The 24,671-nt window shown below is 39.1% G+C and overlaps 3 protein-coding genes across 3 annotated transcripts; all 3 read right to left on the bottom strand.

The window, feature by feature from the left end:
* Positions 1 to 2,312: 2,312 nt before the first annotated feature.
* Positions 2,313 to 3,260, bottom strand: LOC126011493 (taste receptor type 2 member 3-like). The gene has a single exon (XM_049775260.1). The coding sequence runs from the start codon at positions 3,258 to 3,260 to the stop codon at positions 2,313 to 2,315; it is 948 nt and encodes a 315-aa protein (XP_049631217.1).
* A 6,916-nt stretch (positions 3,261 to 10,176) lies between these two features.
* On the bottom strand, positions 10,177 to 11,088 carry LOC126022497 (taste receptor type 2 member 4-like). The gene has a single exon (XM_049783456.1). The coding sequence runs from the start codon at positions 11,086 to 11,088 to the stop codon at positions 10,177 to 10,179; it is 912 nt and encodes a 303-aa protein (XP_049639413.1).
* An 8,670-nt stretch (positions 11,089 to 19,758) lies between these two features.
* Positions 19,759 to 20,748, bottom strand: LOC126022407 (taste receptor type 2 member 3-like). Its single transcript, XM_049783332.1, has one exon. The coding sequence runs from the start codon at positions 20,746 to 20,748 to the stop codon at positions 19,759 to 19,761; it is 990 nt and encodes a 329-aa protein (XP_049639289.1).
* Positions 20,749 to 24,671: the final 3,923 nt, after the last annotated feature.

The raw sequence follows: 24,671 nt of genomic DNA, 5'->3' as shown, positions 1-24,671 counted from the left end.
ACTTCAGTTCAATCCCCCCCAGCTTCCCATATGGTCTCCCAAGCCAGGAGTGATTTTTTTGTTTTTGTTTTTGTTTTGGAGGAGCCACACCTCTTTGACGCTTAGGGGTTACTCCTGACTATGCACTCAGAAATCGCTCCTGGCTTGAGGGGACCATATGAGATGCCGGGGGATCAAACTGCCGTCAGTCCTAGGCTAGCGCTTGCAAGGCAGACACCTTACTTCTATTGCCATGGCTCTGGCCCCCAGGAGTGATTTCTGAATGCATAGCCAGCAGTAACCCCTGAGCGTCATTGGGTGTGACCCAAAAACCAAAAGAAGACGGAGGAGGAGGAGGAAGCAGGAAGAAGAAGAAGAAGAAGAAAGAAGAAGAAGAAGAAGAAGAAGAAGAAGAAGAAGAAGAAGAAGAAGAAGAAGAAGAAGAAGAAGAAGAAGAAGAAGAAGAAGAAGAAGAAGAAGAAGAATGGACACCAAGGGCAAAGAGATAATACAGAAGGAAGGGCTCTTGTCTTACATGGTGACTACCCTGGGGTTTGATATCCAGTTCCCTATCTGGTCTCCCAAGCATGGCAGGAGTATAGTTGCCCCAAATACAACCAGGAGTAAGACCTGCTTGCCAGAATGGCCTAAAAACAAAGCAAAAGCAGAGAATGACCACCAAGAGAAGCGCCCAGAACACTTAAACAGGAAAACATAGAGTAACAAGATAGATAGACAATAATTAATAGAAGGTCATATAATGGTTCAAATTAATTATCTACAAAATATAGTATTATATTAAAGGAATATTATCAAAGATATTTAAAAATAAAAGGTCAGCTATACTTCAGGTAAAAAAAATGAGTGAGACAAATAAAAGGAATTGAATGAATTATAAATCAGATGATCCAAAGTCAAAATGGGATGAGAAACTTATTTCTGAGCTCTCACAGCAGAACTTCACATCTGTAGAAAACCAGCCTTTTTTCAAAGACTAGCTGGGCTAGTCTTAGTAACATACCTTAGTAACTTTTCAAAAAGAGACCATTGCTACAGGGCTGTGAATGAAAACTGAGCTAAAGGGTTCAGTATGCAAAAAAAAAAAAAAAAATGCTGCTGAGGCTAGGCAGAACATGGTGGAAAAGTCCACTTCTCATCTTCTGGTCTTTTGTTTGTTTGTTTATTTTTGGTTTTTGGGTTACACCCAGCAGCGCTCAGGGGTTACTCCTGGCTCTATGCTCAGAGATTGTTCCTGACAAGCTCGGGGGACCAGATGGGATGCCGGGACTTGAACCACTGTCTTTCTGTGTCTAAGGCAAATGCCTTACCACTGTGCTATCTCTCTGGCCCACTCCTCATCTTCTGAAAGTTTGTTTTTCTATTGTTCTGTCTATCTGATCACCTCTTCGAATCACAGTCATAATTTAAGTCTAGCGAGGTGTGCAAAATGTACCCACTCTGCAAATTCAGGTGTTCTGAGAAAAAATAAAGCTCTTAATTCTATTGAATACAATAATTGATTCCCTCTCCTCTTCTGCTGCCACCTACTGGTTTCTAAATGGGTGGTATAAGGGCAGAAGATGGTTGTCTCAGGCCAGTTGAGTCAGGCAGCACTGAGAGAGGTTTCAGGGGTATTCATTAGGAGTATGGGGGCAAGGAGTTAGCAAAGAGTGGGACTCAGCTCCAACTACTCTTGAATGTGTTTGTTGTCTAAGTACCCACTCTTCATCGACTCCTTGCTCCCGTCCTTCCATTGAATAACCCTGAAACCCCTCTCAGTGCTGCCTGACTCAGCTGGCCTAAGACAGATAGTTAATCCAATGTAATAGTGTCTTCAGAAAATATTCAACATCTTTAGAGTTAAAAATGAAAACTTTTTATTCTAGTATTATGCTTGCTACTTGAATCTGGGTCCAGGTATATGGGAGAGGGATGAGAGTCTCTGCTTCACATGAAAAAACAAGTGTATCCTTGTTTCTACTGGATTCCAAGGAGAGTTCCTACTTCTTTGCAATCTGTTTACCCTGCTAGAATTTAACGCTGATTCTGTTCATGTGCTCTTCACCCACTAATTCAAAACCAGGAGCTGTCAACCAATTCTTAGAGAGATAAAAAGAAGGATTCTCACCTGCCATACTTTCAAACAACTGTATAGCCTAATCCTAAGCAGAAACAGGATACAATATTGATTTCTCTTCTACATATATTACAAAAATAGTTATGACTAGAAGTTTAGGAAGAAACACCCAATAGACCTGTATGTTTCAAAACCACTGCATCTTTCAGACACAGTCTGAAAGATAGTCATGGTCCCAGCTGTACCCTTTCCCATTCTAAGGGGCAAGAGACCCCTTGGGTCCAAATTTAACTTGACAAGTCTCACACCAGATCATCTGTACCAATGACTGTTTTAATTTATTGCTTCCTACAATCAGAATAAATGAATGACCAGCAGAATAAAATATTGCAAATGCTTCTCCAATCATCTTCATCATCTTTGGTTCTGGTAAGAAATATCTGAAAAATGAAAGTAAAATTAAAATATAATAAAGTAGAAAGAGAACGATGAAAGAAAAAATTAGTTTGATGGCTTTCTTGTGGGCATCCGTGGTTGAATCTCTGGAGCTGGTACCACGTAGTTGCATCTGCTGAATGTGCCTCCCCAGGGAGAAGAGGAGCAGAAAGTATGAGGCCAGCATTGCTGTTAGGGGAGGAAATTCCCAAAGCATTCCAAGAGCATGGATCAAACCATGTTTCCTCTTTTTCCCAAAATACTCAGACACATTCTGTGTGCCTTTGATTTCACTGGTAACAACATAGATCTTGTATTCATGGAACCTAGACATGGCACTGGCACATGACAGGAGCATTGCACCCAGCAGCATCCACACAACCATCCTAGAGACTCTCCACTTGAGCCAAAGGAATTGAGGGTTGGAGAAATTAGCAACTTTCAGGCAGTAGAGGACACTAAGGCAGGTAACCAACCAAATGCTCATATGGTTCATAAATGTCCAGGACGTTCCCAGAATTTTCCTTATAAATGTATTATCTTCTATCTTGGAAGGTAACACCATTAAAACACTATCTACCACGAGAATCCACAGGAGAATAATCCTAGAGAGAGCCAGGATGGTGATAATGAAGTCAGACAAAGAGAGTCTCCTGCTCTTGAACCAGTTCTTGCCATTGACCAACCCAATGAAGCCATTGCCCAGCAATCCCAGGACAAACAGGATGATAATCAAAACCAGGAAGAGGCACTCTGTGAGTCTCAACATATCACCTACTAAGCAGAACTTATCTTGTTCTTTTCAGTGGTGCCCATTCATTCCTCGTCTGAATTATTTTCCCTATGATGCTGTCATCACTGTTGGTTTGCTGTAACTGTCTCTGCCCAGCTGAGGCTGATGTAGTTTTGTGAATCCTCTGACTTTGCAGATCACATATATGGTCACTTTAAATCTATGATCTAAAGTAAGCAGAACCTCATTGCTAACATGCAAATATAGAGGCTTCAGTGTCACATAACAAGGAAGAGATCTGCATCACAAATCTTGATCTGAGGGAGGATTTAGACACAGTTTCAAAGGGAACGAGGCTATGCACCACACAATGCAGAAAGAAGGATGTAAGAGTCATGTAGAATCACTCAGAAGATTCCCAAGAAGACTCAGGGACAAACACAGAGAAACAAAAAAACATCAGAATTCAATGGAAGGCTCCGTCACTCACCACTCAAGAGAGATTTAGCTGCATAAAACAGAAACTGTTTAGTCAGTGCCACTGGTCCTGAAATGTAATTAAAAGTTGTACCTCTTAGAAAATGTATTAAATGACAGAATCCCAGGTTTTTCTCTACTGAGGCAAATCACAAATTTTAACTAAAATTTTGAGTTATAAATGTATAATTGAAAGAAGCAATCATATAGATGATTGAAAGTATAAATTTTTTTAGAATATGATCAATGTATTGATAATTTTCTGGGAAAAAGATTACTAGAGATCATAAATAGATGTTCAGGAAGGATATTTACCTAGAGCTACCTTGCACTCTAGTAACCGCCACTGGTAAACACAAGTTAGCCATTAGTATGAAGGTCAGCTACAGGCATTCCTGTTGTTAGGATTTATGACTGCAACCCAGTATATACCCAGGTCTTACAGACTTTGAGACCACAGTAACTGAAAGGAACCCAGGAGGGAGGGAGGGAGGGAGGGAGGAAGGGAGGGAGGGAGGGAGGAAGGGAGGGAGGGAGGGAGGGAGGGAGGGAGGGAGGGAGGGAGGGAGGGAGGGAGGGAGGGAGGGAGGGAGGGAGGGAGGAAGGAAGGGAGGAAGGAAGGAAGGAAGGAAGGAAGGAAGGAAGGAAGGAAGGAAGGAAGGAAGGAAGGAAGGAAGGAAGGAAGGAAGGAAGGAAGGAAGGAAGGAAGGAAGGAAGGAAGGAAGGAAGGAAGGAAGGAAGGAAGGAAGGAAGGAAGGAAGGAAGGAAGGAAATTTACCTACTTTGATAAATAAAGACAAATTCTTACAGTGCAGCAGGGATATAGCTCAGAGCTGGATCACATGCCTTGTATGCAGGAGGCCTAAGTTTAATCAATCCCCAGAACTGCACAATTCACTAAGCATTTTTGGGAGATAATCACCACCCCCCCCCCGCACATCATAATTTTCTAAACTTCCTGATAAGACTTCAAAGCAACAATCCTACTAATGCTCACTAAAATGAAGAAATAATAAGCAAGAAGTTCAATAAGAAAGTATAAGAAAAATACAAACAAAAATTACTAAACTTAAGAATATAACAGTTGCAAGGCCAGAGTGGTGTCGTAAAGCAGTAAGGCATCTGCCTAGCCTAGGGCGAACTGCTGTTCGATCCCCCAGCGTCCCATATGGTCCCCCAAGCCAGGAGCGATTTCTGAATGCATAGCCAGGAGTGAACCCTGAGCGTCACTGGGTGTGGCTGAAAAACTAACCCCGCCCCCCCCCAAAAAAAAGCTCAATGATGTATGAAGACAGGAGAAAACTCAAAAGTTCAAGTGCATACCTGGACTGCACAAAGCCCCAGTTTTGATCCCAAGCACTAATCATGGTCTTCTCAGCACAAAGTGTAGCCCTTTTAGCCCTGGGCAACTGTGCTCAGCAACAAAATTTTGAAGCTCAGCAACAAAATTCAATTCAGTAACTCAAGAACAGAATGAAACAAGCTGAAGATCAAACTGGTAGATTTGAAGATAAAGTATGGTATAGGAAACTTTCAAAAAAGAATATCTAGGGGCCAAAATGCTAGTGCAGTTGATAGTGTTTGCTTGCATGCAATATACCTGGGTTTGATCCTTAGCATCCCATATGGTACTCTGAGCCTGTCAAGAGATATCCCTAAGCACAGAATCTGAAATAAATGCTGAGCTTTGCTGGATGTGGCCAAATAAAGTATTTTTAAGAACATAAAAAAGAAATTGAAATAAAGGAAGAAAAGATAAGAGACTGAACGTTTAAAAGAAGAGCAAAAAAAATAAAATAAATAAAAGAAGAGCAAAGTTTTACAGCATGGGGATTCCAGAAGAAAACACAGAGATAAAGATAAAGAATTATGAAAGACAGTGGAGCTGGTCTCTGTTGTGTGACTCGAAGCGTGGCATACATTTTGGGCCTTCTCTCGGCTGTCCTGTGGCCTGGGATTTGATCCTCTTTGCCCATCATTCCCTGAGGGCTCTCTTCAGAGGTGCACTGCTCTCCCACAAACAGTGGAGCCAGAGGAGCTTAGACTCGTGGCTGAAAACATTTTCTAGTCAATAAACACCACAAAAACACATAGAAAAAACACACTACAAGTGTGAGAATGAGAAAACAACATAGGCAAACACCAAGCGTAGAGAATTAAGATGGCAGCTGTGATGACCCAAAAAATGCCATCCACCTAATTAGCCTCTCAGATAAGAAGTTTAGAGAAGAAATATGGAGGATGATCATAAAACTCAAAGAAAGCCTAGACCAAGATGAACAGAACACAAATAATAATCAAGAGGATATGAAAATAAAAATTAAAAAATTCCAAACTGAAATAATAGGTCTGAAAAACTTAATAAAATAAAAAAAATGCCTCTGGGGTTTGGGGAGACCCCATGTGGAAGGAAAAGGAGAAAATATTCAAAATTATATTTGAAGACTTGTGTAACTGAAAAACTATCTAGGTCTGCTAAAACTTTTCATTTCTCTCTTTCAGAAGACATGAAATGTGGATACTTTGTATCTTTATATGAAATACATACATTTTAAGCTGAGACTTTCTGTGAGATATGTTTTTCTTATTTATTCATTTTCATCTTTTATTTTAGTATTGAGGTGAAATAGTTTACAATAATGATAATGTTTGTTTTTACATAGAATGTTATTGTAGTGCAATTAATACCAAAGTACAGAAAAATCCTCCACTGTTCTTTCTAGATCTAATAAAATAGTAATATATTTCTATTAAAATTAATTAATTTTATTATTATTTTTGGAGGTCTTCAAAGTGGTATGCAAGGACTCAGGGGTCACTCCCTTCTGATTCTAGGCTTACGGGATCAGATGGTTAAATTCTCAGGCTTGAGGATACTTGATACCTGAGGGCTGCTCCTCTCCTCAGGTATCAAGGACATGAGGGTTGGAGGCGACATGGTTTAGGGATTGAACACAAAGCCTTGAAATTCAGAGTATGTTCAAGTATTCCACTCCTTTGAGTTATCTTGTCAACCCAATTTATTTTTTAAATTGAGTTAATATTGATGAAAGTATTATCAATGTTTATATGTTTTAGAGGTACACCGTTAGGGTTCCACTGTGCCAATATCTCTCTGCTCCTCTTCAGTAGAACCCTACCCATTCATTCTCCCGCCTTCCTTACTTCACAACATCCTTAGTCATCCCATGGGTGATCTTCATTCTGTTGTCATAGGGTAAGGATTTGTTTTCACTGCACATTGTTCTTTAGCTTTGCTTCATTCTATATCACATTTGAGATAGATAATCTGGTATTTGTTTTATTCTACTGACTTGACTCACTTTACATGGCATTTTCTAATTTAACCCATGTTGTAATAGAAGGAAGGATGTCATCATTTTTATGACTGAGTAATATTCCTTTCTGTACTTATTATATAATATATTATACACATTTATTTTTCTCTGAAAGTTAGTTCAGCACTCATGAATTTTTCTAAGTATTGGTTGAGAACTTTTATCACTTCTCTAAGTTTTAATGATAACTTTGATGAATATAATATTCTCAGCTTTAAATCTTTTTCATTCAACACGTTGTGTATGTCATATAAATCTCTCTTGTTCTATATAGTTTGAGTGGATATATTTTCTGTGAGTCTTGTGAGGGGGTTAGCTTCATGTGGATTTTTTGCTCTTCTCTTTCTTCTTTTAAGATTCACCCTCTTTGCCTCTTGACACTTAATTAATTGATAAATTACATTTTTGTAACACTGGGGATTAAACCCAACACCTCATAATGCTGTACCACTGAGCCCATATCCTTGGCCTACTTGCAATTTTATTATTTAGTTAATTCATTAATTTTTATTCTTATATTTAATAACTTTATCTACCATATTTTCCAGCATATAAGATGACTTTTTTTTTATTTTGACCAAAGTGAATTACAAAGCTTTCACAGTAAATTTTTAGGTACATAGTAATATTGAATCAGGGACACTCCAACCACCAATGTTGTCCTCCCTCCACCCCTGTTCCCAGCATGCATCCCACATCTCCCTCCTTGTAATATCAAATTGTTGATTTGGGATCATTCTCACTGACTCTGAGAAGTCAACTTTCTGATGACTAGAATAGGGAAAATCAGGTAAGCATAAAATTTGGAAATTCCTGAGATTTTTTTTCTACTACACTGATTGCTTGTTTAATAATATTTATTCTAGGAAGTATGACTGCTACATAAGAATGTTGTCATCATCATAGAGTATTTAAATATATTTCTCATCCCAAACCTTATCAATATTCTCTGTTCATGTTTATTCTCTATAGTCACTCCTGTTACTTCACAAGAAAAAGAATAGCCTTCTAGAGAATTACATAGTGGCCCTATCACTCACTCAATGCAAAAATGAATGAACAGATAACATCGATTCAATAAAAGTCGGGTTTTCCCACAATGAATCTAATTATCTCTTGTATTTCCACCAAATTCTATGTCATAATGGTACCATCTTTCATATCGAGTATTAATTATCTCTTTTATACTTTCTTTTTTCTTCAATCTATTACACTAGAGTTTTAACGATCTCTGAACTAGCCACAATTAGGATCTTGAATACTGAGTTTCCCCCGTGTTTCAAGTCAGGCCTTCCTTTCTTTACAGGCCAACCCTAGAAATTCAGTTCTGCCCTTTCTTGGAGTAATTACTCAGTTTTTGTGAGCTAGCAAGCTCAGGAATCTTTTCCTGTAAATCTACCGCAACATTCATTTCCTTTCACCTTTCTCTTTCTTCTCTTTGCTGTCTCAAACTGTCCTTTTCTTTTTTTTTTTTTTTTTTTTTTTTTACCCCTGGGTGCTCAAATTCAATCAGGCTCCCAATGATCATTTATTTACTCACATCTGATTTTTGTCCCATCATTCACCAGCTAGACCTCAGTATTTTCAAAAGTAATATGAACCATAACTTATTACTTAATTTAGGGAGCCTCTCATTGTATTTTCAGTAGTCTACAGAACCATGAGGGAACTTCTGTTACATAGGTATAAAATACCTGTGAAAAAATACATCATAAATAATGTTTCAATAAATCAAAAGAATGGTAAAATCAATGAAACCAAGGCCCTGGACTATAAGTATCATAACTAAATTTCTCAGAGGAAGGAGAAAAGTGGAGATCAAATGTGGATGGAAGATGCTAACAACAGTGGACAGATACTGAGACTTTGGTTGTAATTGTGAAATTGGTGAATTTGGTGGTATTTTGAAAAAGCCTATAAATCTTTAATCTAGTAAATAAAAGTTATCTCCTTTTTTAAAATTTTTAATTCTTCTTAAATTCCATTTTTACTTAATAAAAGAAAATGTATCACATAGTTGACATAAATGATCATAATACATTTGTTTCCAGATAAATAAGAGAAAAGTTATTTAAAATTAATACAAAGGAAAAAGAAAAAGAAAAAAAAGAAAATTTGAAAAAAGAAAACAGAAGGGCTAGAGTGATAGCGCAGTGGCAAGGCATTTGCCTTGCATACTGTCTATTGGGACAGACCCAGGTTCGATCCCTAGCATCTCATGTGGTCCCCTGAGCCTGCCAGGAGCAACTTTTAAGTACAAAGCCAGGAGTAACCTCTGAAAGCTGCTGAGTGTGCCTCCCCCACCCCCAAAAAAGGTACAGGAGCAAGCACATTAGTGAAAATTATTGTATCTCCAATGAAGTCAATACAATAGCAAAAGGTTTAGTAAGCTCTAGTTAGCTGTCCATTCTGTTAAACTGGTGTGTTCCTATAGGGATTAAAGCAATACACAAATGTCAAAGCATTATTACTGATACTATGGCTTTTGTAGGAGCATGACCTCGGCTGTCAGTCCTTTGAAAAAAGATATAATATGAGGGGAGGGTGCCTACACTTACTCAAAAAAAGCCCTGGTAATATCAGCTCAAAAACAAGCATACCTGAAGTTTGGTCAGATTGGTGTCCCTAAAGGGCAACATAGGTGGGTATGAGGTGGGGCTATCAGCAAAATAGTCTCAAATTAAAAAAAAAAATGCTCCAAATAAATTATGCTGAAATGATACCTTTTTTATTTTAAATCATGGAGGGAAGTATTGAAAATTAAATTAATAAAAATATATATGTTTTATATATATGTCCAAGAAGTTATATCAGCAATATAAAAAAATTCTTGAGGGGCCAGAGAGATAGTGCAGCGGTAGGAAATTTGCCTTGCATGCAGCTGACCTGGGACGAACCCAGTTCAATTCCTGGCATCCCATATGGTCCCCCGAACTTGCCAGGAGACATTTCTGAGCACAGAGCCAGGAGTAACTCCTAAACATTGCTGAGTGTGGTCCAAAAACAGGTCAATCAATGAATAAATAAATAAACTGCTAAAAAAAATTCTTCAGACTACTGAAAATTCTGTTAACACAGAAAATCTTAACTTCCAAAGCATGAAGGTAGTCCAGTCCCTATTGACTTCTGAAATTCTCCTATTTGTTGAAGCAAAAAATCTGCTTTGCTTTTGTTTTCAGTTTAGGATGTGTGAGAATAATGAGAATAGAATGTCCCGGATGATAAAAGGTAGAAATAATCATACAAATCAATTTGACTACCAAAGTCATCTTAACAGAGAAAGGTAGATAAAGGAACAGAGTAGCAACAGAGCAAGGGATGTAGAGGATGAGGAAATAGATCATCAACTTCATGGCCCCCACATGAGCTTCAATCTGGGGATTCCAAAAGTCGGTGGCACTTCTCTGCATCGTCTGAATGTGTCTCCTCAAGGAATTTATTAGCAAGGAAGCCACTGTCACATTCATGATGAACTGCAGACATGAACTCAGGACAAAAGAGGTCAGCAAAAATAAAACGTCCTCTTTCAGGTCTAACTCTGTGCCATTTTTTACAAACATGGGTTCTGAAGTGGGTGACGTCTCTCTGAGCACAATATATGGGAAGGTGAGAAAGGCAGAAATCAGCACACAGCCCAGCAGTAGCTCAGGAATCTTCGAGGAGAGATTTTGTTTCAGCAGGAGAAACACTGAATGTTGGAAGTTAGAAATCTTCACGCAGTACAAAGTGTTCAGCAAGGTCACAAACCACAGACTACAAGAGTCCAAAAACATCCAGCACACCACAAGGAAAGTAGTTGCGTGGACTGACCTGAGAAGAGCCGGAGAGATGAAGAGGAAGAGATAGTACAGGAGCAGCAGTGCCATCCTAAGAAATCGTACAATACCAAGGCTGACCAGGATCTTGTCAGAAGGAATAATTCTATGACTTTTCATCCAATTCTGGCAACTGGAAATTACAATGAACAAGTTTGTGATGAGTCCCACAAACAAAAAAATTGTGGCAACAATAAAAGCAGAGGAAACAATATATGAAGCATCTTGACTCATTGAGGAATTCAGCAGTTGTGCTGCTTATGCCTGGGATAGGAAAAACACTCAAATGTACAAGTAGGCACCAACATCCAACAAAGAAGGACATTTTCTACTTTAATTTCCCTCAGTGACAAAAGAACCATAGTATTCTGAGAGCCAGCTGCTTTACCTGAATGCAAATCTTCCAAGCATTGCATGACTATTTCTTCAATAATATCCTGTTTTCCTTATAAATGACTCATTAAAACAGTGTAAGGGTCCACTCCACTGAGACAATCACAGCTGGAGGAGGAGAGTGAAGCCGGCTCCAAAGATTTCAAATCATATGAGATTTTAACACAGCCATGCCCTATTACCGTTTGACAATGATGCAGCTTTTCTTCATACCCAGCCAAGATTGTGCTTTGAACCCCACACTTGCCTCTATCATCTAATGTTTCATCCATTATCTTCTGATAAATCATTTTCAAAGATTCACACTTTGTTAAGAAAGATTTCTTTAATTTAACTCCATCCTTTCATAATAATTCCTTTGCTTCACATTCACTCACTACACATGGGCGTGGAACCTAACTATTTTCTATTATGTGATTTCACTGAGAAAACAAATGTCAGTCATTTCAGGGGATTTATTTATAGATCTGGATTGATACTTAGATCAATAGATACCTAGATATTTGCTATTTCTTGATATACATTATATTCCAGTCAAAGAACTCCAGGAAATGGTAATGCTTTATAGATAGTTTTGGGTACCAAATCAATCAGCAATATTGCCTCATTTTTCTGTTATTGCTTAAGAGTAAAGGACACTACATGACTTGAAAATTACACTACTGAAGACCTTATAAAGAAAAGTAAGATATCTCCAGTCTACTCCCACTCTGGAATAAAACCAAAGCACAATTCTGATACAGGATTAAGAGAGAGTATACACATAATAAGTATTAAGTTTAATTGAGGAAGAAGTAGGTCTTAAAGAATTAGTAAAAATTAATAAAGCTAATGAGTTATAAAAAGAATTCCAGGCAAAGAGCTCCCTATAGCAGGGGTCTCAAACTCAATTTACCTGGGGGCCGCAGAAGGTAAAGTCGGGGTGAGGCAGGGCCACATAAGGGATTTTGCTTACCGAACATTCGCAATAAAAAATAGCATTAGTAAGAAAAAAAATCGCATTAAACATTTGCATACCCCGAACAGAACTGCTCAGGGTATGCGAATGTTTAATGCGATTTTTTTCTTACTAATGCGATTTTTATTGCGATTTTTCGGTAAGCAAATAATCGCGAATACTGTGATATTTGAAGGTTGGCCGCGGGCCACAAAATGTTGTATGGAGGGCCGCAAACCGCCCGAGGGGCACGAGTTTGAGACCCCTGATATAGGCACAGTATAGCAGACAGAAGTTAAATAAAGTTCAAATCTGACATTTTCAAAGAAATTAAATGTAAATTCAGATAAAATGGGGTCAAATATATAATAGCTTTATATTACAAGCTATGAAGTGTGGACTTAATCCAAAACAGTTAAGATTCAATGTAGGACTAAGCACTTAAAGGGAAAAGGAAAATGGGAGGCATTACTTTCCCCAACTTTAAACTGTACTACAAAGCAATAGTTATCAAAATAGCATGGTATTGGAATAAAGACAGACCCTCAGATCAGTGGAATAGGCTTGAGTTCTCAGACATTGTCCCCCAGACATACAATTACCAAAGTTTTGACAAAGAAGCAAGAAATCCTAAGTGGAGCAGGGAAAATCTCTTCAACAAGTGGTGCTGGCAGAACTGGTTAGCCACTTGCAAAAAAGCGAACATAGACCCCCAGTTAACATCATGTATGAAGGTAAAATCCAAATGGATTAAAGACCTTGATATCAGACCTGATACCATAAGGTATATAGAACAACACGCCAGTAAAACACTCCATGACATTGAGACTAAAGGCATCTTCAAGGAGGAAACTGCACTTTCCTGATGGGAATACATTAAACTGAGAAGCTTCTGCACCTCAAAAGAAATAGTGCCCAGGATACAAGAGCCACCCACCGAGTGGGAGAAACTATTCACCCAACACCCATCAGATAAGGGGCTTATATCCAAAATATGCAGGGCACTGACAGACCTTTACAAGAAAAAAACATCTAATACCATCAAAAAATGGGGAGAAGAAATGAAGACACTTTGATAAAAAAAGAAATACAAATGGCCAAAAGGCACATGAAAAAATGCTCCTCATCACTAATCATCAGGGAGATGCAAATCAAAACAACAAGATACCACCTCACACCACAGAGATCGGCACACATCACAAAGAATGAGAACAATCAGTGCTGGCGGGGATGTGGAGAGAAAGGAACTCTTATCCACTGCTGGTGGGAATGCAGTCTAGTCCAAACTCTATGGAAAGCGATATGGAGATTCCTCCAAAATCTGGAAATTGATCTTCCATTCGGCCCAGCTATTCCACTCCTAGTGATATACCCTAAAAACACAAGAATACAATACAAAAACCCCTTCCTCACACCTATATTTATTGCAGTACTATTCACAATAGCCAGGCTCTGGAAACAACCAAGATGCCCTTCAACAGACAAATGGCTAAAGAAACTGTGGTACATATACACAATGGAATATTATGCAGCTGTCAGGAGAGATGAAGTCATGAAATTTTCCTATACATGGATGTACATGGAATCTATCATGCTGAGTGAAATAAGTCAGAGGGAGAGAGAGAGAGATGCAGAGTAGTCTCACTCATCTATGGGTTTTAAGAAAAATAAAAGGCATTTTTGCAACAATCCTCAGAGACAATGAGTGGAGGGCTGGAACTTCCAGCTCACTTCATAAAGCTCACCACAAAGAGTGGTGAGTGCAGCTATAGAAATAACTACACAGAGAACTACCATAATCATGTGAATGAATGAGGGAACTGGAAAGCCTGTCTGGAGTACAGGTGGGGGTGGGGTGGGATAGAGGGAGATTTGGGACATTGGTGGTGGGAATGTTGCACTGGTGAAGAAGGTGTTCTTTACATGACTGAAACCTAATCACAATCATTTATGTAATCAAGATTTTTAAATAAAGAAAAAGGTGTTAAAAAAAACAATTTGAGCTTAGTTTGAGGCAAAATTAAACAAATCAGATGGTTCCTCCAGCAATGTCTTAAAATAAAGCCTGAAATTTTAGCCAATTCTTTCCAGTCTCTGAGACACTGTGGAACTGGTAGATAAATTGTATTCCTCTGGTGGGTTAAGAAAACCAGATCTTTTCCAAAATGGACAAACTCATTATTGCACCTCTATTACTAGATGAAACTACCTGTGGGCAGCTCCATACCAACCAGACACACTTTGACATCCAATTTTAATGAATAGCAGTTCACATGAAGCTGAAATTACTGTGTATGAGGTCAACCAGGTGAGCCTCTGATAGAAAGAAAACAAGGAAAGGACTGGTAATGTCACACCTCTAAATATGATGTGTTTTACAAACAGAGAAGATAACTTTGACTTCAAACAAAGAGTCAGATTTCAACTCAGGATAATCCTTCCTTTTCCAACCAAACTCAGGCTTCAATGAAAGGGTCAGAGAGGTAAGTTCAGCATGGTTTTGGCACCATTTCTAATTCCAGGATATCTGTGATTTGATGTAGGATTTAAACCCATGATTTAATGCAACCACAGTATATAGAAGGAAGAGTCTTCAGGAAACAGCCAAAAGCATACAGACCCAAACAACAACCACGCCATATTTGTGAGTAGAGGTAGTCCTCCGTGAACTACCTGAGTTGAATGCAAGAGTCCAGATTCAACCCCAGAGTAGCCCCTAAGTTCTGAAGGTGTAGCCTCCCAAAACAAAAACAAACAAACAAACAACAAAACAGAATTAATACAGATTCAACCCCAGGGTAGTTCCACTGAGTAATGACAGGGTGTGTGCAAGAACATAAAGATCATTCCAGGCCTGGAGCAACAGCACAGTGGGTACTGCCTTGCATGCAGCCAACCCAGGTTCGATCTGTGGCATCCCATATGGTCTGAAAGCCTGCCAGGAGTGATTTCTGAGTGCACAACTGAAGTAACCCCTGAAAATGGCTGGGTGTGGCCAAAAGAAATTCTGAAAATAGATGCAAAGACAATGTTTTCCTGTTCTTTTTTAAATGAATAAAGCAATATTAACAATCCTATATTTAAATTTGGTTAAGTATATGCCATGCAGTGTGTAGATCTCTCATACTATGCTAAAATATACCACATCACAAGATAACAGTAATGATAGTAACAATATTTATAGTTTAATCCAGATGGGACTCCTAAGCATTTTCCATGTGTTTATTAAAATATACCTCCCAAGCATCTTTATCAATAAAATACTAGCACTTTTCTCATTTCACAATGAGAGAGTGAAACAGATGTTAAGAAATATCCCCCCGGGCTGGAGCGATAGCACAGTGGTAAGGCATTTGCCTTGCATGTGACCAACACAGGACAGACCCTGGTTCAAATCCTCATATTCATTTGGTCCCCCAACCCTGACAGGAGCGACTTCTGAGTGCAGAGCCAGGAGTAACTCCTGAGCACTGCCGGGTGTGACCCAAAAACCAAAAAAGAAAAAAGAAATATCCCCAAAGTAATCTTCTAATAAGGGCCAGGATATGGGCCCATGCTTTAGGATCCTTATATAAACATAGTCATATATCTTTACATCTGAGAACCCATTAATGACAGAAAATCAGTTTCAAATTTGCTGTATGTCCTGCCTGAATGTAGTCACATGTTTGAGAATTCTTTATTATCTTAAGTTGCAATCACTTCACTGGTCTGTCAATGTTATTTGATATTAGAAACCAATCAATGCTCGTGAAGTTTCATGTAATTAATTAAACATACTTTTATAAAACTTAAATGTTAAAATAATGATGTTAGGGCCATAGAGATAGCACAGCATTAGGGCATTTGCCTTGCATGCAGCCAAACCTGAAGGAGCTGGTTCAATTCCCAGCATCCCATATGGTTCCCAGCCTGCCAAAGGGTGATTTTTGAGTGCAGTGCCAGGAGTGACCCCTGAGCACAGTTGGGTGCTCAAAAATCAACCAGTGAATCAATCAATAAAGTTAAAAAAAATAAAATAAAATAGTGATGTTAGGGTCCAGAGTCTAAACACAAGACCACACAATTGAAGTAAAGATGAACAAAACTTTAATCCATCTACCAACAGCCTCAAAACTGATGGTTCAGGGTCCTTTCTGGAAGGAGATGAACCTCATCCAAAGTCATGAAGCAGATTATATAGAGAAGGAATATAGGGAGGTTTTAGATTTTTGATGATCTTTAAAATAATTGGCTGTTACCACGGAGAATGACTCGGATTAGACAGACTGGTATACCTGGAACCCAGAGTCGGTCTTATGCCAATAAACTTCTGGGGTGAGGCCTTCTTGTAATCAGGCCAACGATATTTTTTTGTTTTCCCCATATTTTTCTGGGCCTATGCAAACAACGGCGATTGCCACTATCACACCTTTACTATATTTGTTTACTCTTAACCTTTAAGGAAAAAAAACAATTTACTGAACTTAAAAACAAATAACTGTAGTAGAATGCCTGTCTCGAATAAAGGCAGGGAATAGGAAGGGGGAAGGAGGAAATGTTACACTGGTGAAGGGGGGTGCTCTGTTTGTGACGTAACCCAACTATGATCATGTTACTTAAATAAAAAATATATTTAAAAATGGGGCCGGCGAGGTAGCACTAGAGGTAAGGTGTCTGCCTTGCAAGCGCTAGCCAAGGAAGGACCTCGGTTCAATCTCCCAGCATCCCATATGGTCCCCCCAAACCAGGGGCAATTTCTGAGCACGTAGCCAGGAGTAACCCCTGAGTATCAAACAGGTATGGCCCGAAAAAAAACAAAAACAAAAACAAAAAAATATATATATAAATAATAATTGGCTGTTGTCTAGAGGTACCTTCCTACTGTTTTTACGTGTCCTTCCTCAATTGGCTACCTGGTATGGACAGGTAGCTTGGGATGGTGTTAATAGAAATAAGTTTGTGAAAACCTAACATGTGGCTTATACCATGTAGTCTTTCCAAAATGGCATCCCTCCTTGTTCAGAACACATTATGAATCTTTATTTTAAAATAGAAGCCATAGAGATGGTTCAGCAGGAAGGGTATTTGCATGGCATGTGGATAACTCAGGCTCTTTTTTATCCCCAATGTCATATATGATCCCCTGAACCCACCAGAAGTAATCCTTATGAACAGAATCAGGAGAAAACTCTGAGCACAGCCAGGTATGGACCAAATATTTTTTAAAAATAAAAAATATAGGGGCCAGAGAGATAGCAAGGAGGTAAGGCATTTGCCTTGCGTGCAGAAGGATGGTGGTTCAAATCCCAGCATCCATATGGTCCCCTGAGCCTGACAGGAGTGATTTCTGTGAGTAGAGCCAGGAGTAACCCCTCAGCACTGCTGGGTGTGACCCAAAACAATAAAAATATAAAACATAAAAGCTTTCATGGACACTTGCACAGTCTAAAAAGTTCAATAGCATTTAATCATCTTATAGCAAACAAAGGAATATTAGAACTCTTGAATTAAAACAATCTCACCAGACTGCATTGTAGCCTAACATTCTGGATCTTCACTTTCCCTCCATTGCTTCTGAACTTACATAAGACTTGTGGAAACTAGTATCCTGTGGAAATTATTGCTGCTGCTCAAATCATGAGACTTCCAGCAATAGTTTGACCTGTAAAGAAATTTACAATACCCTGTGGTGCTAAATTGCTGGCACAGTTTATGTTATATCTCACACACTGAGAAGTCAATATCACAGTCCACATTACAAAATAAGTGAGGAAAGTCAGAGATGAGGCTCATCTCTGGTACAGCAAATTCCTCTATTCCTCAAGTCTGTGGGCCCCTAGGTCCAATCTTCAGCACTGAAATAAAGAAAGTATATAAATGAGAAGAGGTTTCCATTGCCACTGAAAACATTCTCCTTAGGCCAAAGATCTTGGTGAAGATAAAGAATCATTGTTCAGAGTCTACAGTGCAGGACATGTTTTTTAATAATATCTTTTATTTAAACACCTTGATTACAAACATGATTGTGGTTGGGTTTCAGTCGTATAAGATGACACCCCCCCCCATCGCCCGACCCCACCTGTACTCTAGACAGGCTTTCTATTTCCCTCATATATTCTCATTGTTAGGATAGTTATTTCTCTAACTAAACTCATCACTCTTTGTGGTGAGGTTCATGAGGTCAGCTGTAACATCCAGCCCTCTCCTCTTTTGTCTCTGAAAATTGTTGAGATATGTCTTTCATTTTTCTTAAAATCCATAGATGAGTGAGACCATTCTCCATCTTTGTCTTTCTCTCTGACTTATTTCACTCAGCATAATAGATTCCATGTATAGGAAAATTTCATGACTTCATCTCTCCTGACGGCTGCATAATATTCCATTGGGTATATGTACCACAGTTTCTTTAGCCATTCATCTGTTGAAGGGCATCTTGGTTGTTTCCAGAGTCTGGCTATGGTAAATAGTGCTGCAATAAATATAGGTGTATGGAAGGGGTTTTTGTATTGTATTTTTGTGTTCCTAGGGTATATTCCTAGGAGTGGTATAGCTAGATCGTATGGGAGCTCGATTTCCAGTTTTTGGAGGAATCTCCATATCGCTCTCCAGAAAGGTTGAACTAGTCGACATTCCCACCAGCAATGGATAAGAATTCCTGTCTCACCGCATCCCCGCCAACACTATTCTCATTCTTTGTGATGTGTGCCAATCTCTGTGGTATGAGGTGGTACCTCATAGTTGTTTTGATTTGCATCTCCCTGATGATTAGTGATGTGAAGCATTTTTTCATGTGCCTTTTGGCCATTTGTATTTCTTCTTTATCAAAGTGTCTGACCATTTCTTCTCCCCATTTTTTGATGGGATTAGATAACTTTTTCTTGTAGAGTTCTGTCAGTGCCCTGTATATTTTGGATATTAGCCTCTTATCTGATGGGTATTGGGTGAATAGTTTCTCCCACTCAGTGGGTGGCTCTTGTATCCTGGGCACTATTTCCTTTGAGGTGCAGAAGCTTCTCAGCTTAATATATTCCCATCTATTAATCTCTGCTTTCACTTGTTTGTAGGACATGTTTTTATCTCGCAAACAAGTTCTTTTTATTTACATCAGCTTGTCGTCCTCAACATGAACTTCAAGCTAAAACTAGACATTAGATATGAATGAAGATCAGCTGATTTTTATAAAAATAACATCCTATGTATACATTATGAGATAAATAATGACTATATTACCATTTTTCTAGATTGTTTCACATGTTTCAAAGATTTTTACAAAGACAAACCATGAGGGGCCAGAAAGATAGCATGGAGATAAGGCATTTGCCTTGCATGCAGAAGAACGGTGGTTCGAATCCTGGCATCCTAAATGGTCCCCTGAGCCTTCCAGGAGTGATTTCTGAGTGTAGAGCCAGGAATAACCCGAGCGCTGCTGGGTGTGACCCCAAAACAAACGAAAATAAAAAAAAAAAGACAGACCATGAGAAGTAGCCCTTGCTAGACATGCTAAGGTCATGGGTGGGATTACTCTGTTCTATGACTGTCACAGAATAACTGCTCAGGAAGGTCAAGTCAGGAAGAATCCTTGTAGATTTGAGTCAGTCCAAAGGAGTCTCAGGATACCTGTTCCATCCTCTGCCCATCGAGAGAATGATGGATCTCTTGGAACCAGCCTTCTGGGGACCAAGTTTACACCAGATCTCTACAAATGTCTGTTTCAGTTTGTTGTTGCCCATAATGAGAATAACTGAGTGGCCAGCAGGATAAAACATTATAATTATATCTCCAACCATTTCAGTCATTTCTGCCCCTGGTAGGAAAGAACTGGAATATGCAATTAGGAAAGAAATATAATAAAGCAGGAAGAGAAAGAAGAAAGAGAGGGTGGTTTTTATGACCTTCTTGTGGGCCTCACTGGTTGTATCTCTGGGGCTGCTACAAATATGTTGCATCTGCCGAATGTGCCTCCCCAGGGAGAGGAAGAGCAGAAAGTAGGAGACTAGAGACACTATTAGGGGAGGGAGGTCCCACAGATTTGCAAGAATGTGGACCAGTTTATAAATGTTTTTCATTTTGAAGTGCTCAGATGCATTCCCTGCATGACTAATTCCACTGGTAAGAGCATGAACCTTAAATTCATGGATCAGAGACATGGTAGAGGCACACGATAGGAGCACTGCACCTAGAAGCATCCCCACAACTATCCTGGACACTCTCCACTTGAACCAGAGGAATGTAGGGCTGGAGAAATTGGCGATTTTTAGGCAATAGAAAACACTGAGGCAGGTGGCAAACCAAATACTCAGATGGTTTGCAAATGTCCAGAAAATATCAATAAACTGCATCACTATTGCATTTTCACGTGTTTTATAAAAAAATAATAACAAAATCTCATCAGTCAGGAGAATACAGAGGATGATAATCCTAGAAAGAGCCAGGAGAGTGATGATGAAGTCCAACAAAGAGAGTCTCTTGTTCTTGAACCAGCTGATACCATTGACCAATCCAATGAAGCCATTGCCCAGCATTCCCAAGATAAACTGAATGATAATCAGAACCAGGAAGACCCACTTTGTGAGTCCCATCATTCTATGAAGTGCAAACAACCTTGGTTCTTTTGCAATATGGACAATCTCCTCGATGTGAAATTTCTTCCTGCAAATCTACCACCTCCCTTCTGCTTCACTGTAAGTGTTCCTTGTCTCTGCTCAACGGAAGCTTGTGTAGAGCTGTCCCGTGAGCCTTCTCTGGCTCTCAGGTTAGTCTGTTCTCTTTTGAGATGACAAACACAGGCACATCCCATCCATGATCTAAATGGAGTAGCTCTTTGCTAAAACGCAAATTATGTAGTATCTGGTGTCACACAGACAAGGGAGAGATTCAGCACAAAGAAGATGGGGACTTCGACTAAGTTTCAAAGGGAACAGGGTACTGAGACTCCCAGGACTGAAAGGAAAGGTTAGGTAGCAGAGGCCTTGAGAAAGACACTGAATAGTGAAGAGTCTTATCTAAGGAGGAAGGGCCAGGGACACATAAAAAGGGAAAAATAGCAGATTTTTTAACATAGCAATCCATCAAAAATTCCCTGGAAGCAGATTTAAGAACATTAAGTAGAAGAACTTTAGTAGGTGTCTTGGTCGGACATCTGAATTAGAGGTGTAACTGAGGGAGAACTATGCTTTACAAGGCTAAACTCTTCCCCAAAGAGAGGTATCCAAAATTCTCAACTATCTGAACATTTGAATGCTATCAATTTGAATAATTAAAAAGAACAGTAGAGAGGGGTTGGCCCAGGTTCAGTTCCTAACATCCGATATGGTTTCCCCCAAGCCTACTGAGAGCACTGCTAGGTGTGATCAAAAGAAGAATAAAGGAAAAATAGAATAGTGGGACCAGAGAGAAAATACAGCAAGTAGGGCAAATGCCTTGCACACAGTGCATCAGGGTCTAATTCTCAGTATCCCATGCAGTTCCCCAAACCCCAACAGAAGTGATCTGTGAGTGCAAGACGAGAGTAAGTCCTGAATACCACCAGTTGTGACCCATAAGCAAAAACAAAAGTACAGTATATAAACTACTCAAAAATGTTGATTTGTTTTATTTTTGTACTGATATCAAACCTGGTTCCAAAATATGCATTTTTAAAACTTACCTCACCAATATTGCTAGTAGCATAGGCTATTCCTTGGTTTTTTTCACTCACTAAAGAGAAATAATCAGCAGCTTTTCAGATCTAGGAGCCCAGAGAAGATTGAAAACAGCCACAAGCATGTCACTACCACAGCTGATCTCTAATGCACCCCTCCATTGCCCGATGTCAAATCAATTGCAAATGTAGCTTTTCATAAGAATGTACGAACATCGGCTGGAATTCAAAAAGAATTCATCATCATCATCATCATCATCATCATCATCATCAGAAACTGAGATTAAAAATAAAGCCATAGTGACACCTGCTGGATAAACCAAAGATAAGCAGTTCAGCAGTTCAAAGTGCAATTTTACACACACAAAAATAAGTCAAGAAGGGGCTGGCGAGGTGGAGCTAGAGGTAAGGTGTCTGCCTTGCAAGCACTAGCCAAGGAAAGATCACTACCGAGGTTCGATTCCCCGGCGTCCCATACGGTTCCCCCAAGCCAGGGGCAATTTCTGAGCGCTTAGCCAGGCGTAACCCCTGAGCATCAAATGGGTGTGGCCCGAAAAAAAACAAAAAAAACAAAACAAAACAAAAAGTCAAGGAAATTCAAAGTAATAAGATGGGTACTCAGAAAAATATAGCACCTGGCAACTTTAGACTTCAGTGTAATATGGAGAGAATAAAAGAGACCAAACGTATTGCAGAAACCAACTGAAGAACATGGGAGTGACAAATGCAGGTGCTATGTCTACATACAGCCAGCTCTGTAGATAGATTCACTCTACTGTGGAAAACAATTTCAACCATCCTGTGAAAAATCATGGTTACACCAGCCACACAGCTAAAAAGAGTAATTTTCAGAGGAGAGGGAAGGCCAAGTCCTCTCCTTGTTGAAGCTATGTCAGCTGCACCCACCTCATTGTTGATGGCCCATTTTCACCATTCACCCTTGGAGCTCTGCAGAGACAGGAAACTGCAGAGACACCAGAGACACAAAACTCCAGGTATACTAGTATTTGGGTTGACATCTTCAGGACTTGTTTGGAGTGAATGAGGGCATCTCCATCCATCTTCTCATACTTCCGGAGTGATTTCTGAGCACAGCCAGGAGTAATCCCTGAGTGATGCAGGTGTGGCCCCAAAACAAACAAACAAAAAAACTTCCAGAAGCCCTGGAAGCCAAAACAATGCCTCACAAAAGCTGCACCATTAGCCACGGAGGTTGGGATTCTTGGATCTTGCCACCATGTATACAGATGGAAGTGACAATTCTGAATTTTTTTAAATATTATCATGCCAGTCGGAACACAACAAATGTAGACAGCAACATGGATTCAAAATACCTACCATTCAAAAACAACACAAATAACAGAAAATCAACTAGCAACAAATCACTTAGCAAATCTTCTGAATTAATGACCTCATGGCGAAATACATTAATTTTCACAAATTTTCTTACTGTGGTAATTAAAAAATAATAATTTAATTACCACTTACCCTTAAACAAGCAATATAAAATATATTATTTCATGCCTGCCAAGGGGGTAGACTTAGGAATGGATGGGAATCTGGGGACAATGAGGAAAGGAATTTTACATTGGTGGTAAGAGTGGTCTTGGAATAAGTGTATTATGAGTAAACTATGTAATACATGACCTTTAAATAAAATAATTTATAAAAAAAAATTTTAATGGGAGATAACTCCCCATCAAATATAAAATGAAAATAGTCATCATGATAAATAAAATATAAGTAATAATTATGATAAAAATAAATAAATAAATAAATAAAATCATGATAAATAAAATGGAGCAGTGCCAGTCTGTAGGTTTTGAAAGGCTGGAAACCTTGGCTTTAGCTGCCAGTCTCTGGCAGGAGTACTAAGGTAAAAGACTATCCTAGATGTCTGACTTTTCTTGATTCATTTGAATTTTCTTCATCTCAGTTATTCACTTTTTTTTTTTTTCTGGATTTGGTGCCACACCTGGCTATGCTCATAGTTTACTCCTGGCTCTGTTCTCAGAAATCACTCCTGGCCATGAAGGGCTTGAAGGTCATTCCTGAGAGTTCAAGACAACTTGGTTCTGTAGCTCAGTCCACTATGGCTTTTTGTTGTGCGGGGATTGAACCCAGGGCCTCATATATGTACAGCAAGCAGTCTGTTGCTGACTACATGCTAGAACCTAAATACCCTTACATGTGTGTGTGTGTGTGTGTGTGTGTGCAACTCTAGATCCTGATGATCCCCAGAAATTATCAAATTATGGAATACAACTCAAACTCAATTCAAATACATATAAAACTCAACAAGTTTTAGCAAGAACATATAAACCCACTGGGTTCTTTCATACTTTCATTTATCAGTGTGACACAATTTACTAATCACCCTGTCCCATGCTAAACTAGGAAATGCCCTAGGAGAGAATAACAGAAAACACTGCAACCTTGTACTAATAACAATTATGGGGTGGAGGATGAGCTAGAGGTACAGGGATTATGCCCTCTGTACCAAGAAGTTGATTTAAGGGTAGCCCTTTGCAAAACAAGCACCTTATATCCCAAACAATGTCTCCAGTCCCTAGTAATACTTTTATCTAACTCTGTGGCAGAAGGCAAATTTCTTCACCATTCTGTCCTATTTCCAAATAAATAAGGAGAGACCGGATGCTCAATATGAATTATGGTCTAAGGGCCAGGTACTAGAATCTTAGATTCTAATCTCAGGACAACTGCTCATTTGTTATGTGATTTTAGGCAAACTAATCTCCTGAACCATCATGTGCTCAAAACTGACATGATAACGATAACAACCCCACTTCTTAAAAGTTTGATCAAAATTAATTTTAGCAATTTATGATTTATTTTTACTTTCTA

The sequence above is a fragment of the Suncus etruscus genome, chromosome 1 (assembly GCF_024139225.1).
Source record: "Suncus etruscus isolate mSunEtr1 chromosome 1, mSunEtr1.pri.cur, whole genome shotgun sequence".
Classification (NCBI taxonomy): Eukaryota; Metazoa; Chordata; class Mammalia; order Eulipotyphla; family Soricidae; genus Suncus; species Suncus etruscus.
The sequence above is the reverse complement of the archived record's forward strand: the minus strand, read 5'-3'. Positions and strand labels throughout refer to the sequence as shown.

What these genes read in the sequence shown, in the direction of transcription:
- LOC126011493 (XM_049775260.1), bottom strand. Translation starts at nt 3,260, where the DNA reads ATGTTGAGACTCACAGAGTGCCTCTTCCTGGTTTTGATTATCATCCTG.
- LOC126022497 (XM_049783456.1), bottom strand. Translation starts at nt 11,088, where the DNA reads ATGAGTCAAGATGCTTCATATATTGTTTCCTCTGCTTTTATTGTTGCC.
- LOC126022407 (XM_049783332.1), bottom strand. Translation starts at nt 20,748, where the DNA reads ATGATGGGACTCACAAAGTGGGTCTTCCTGGTTCTGATTATCATTCAG.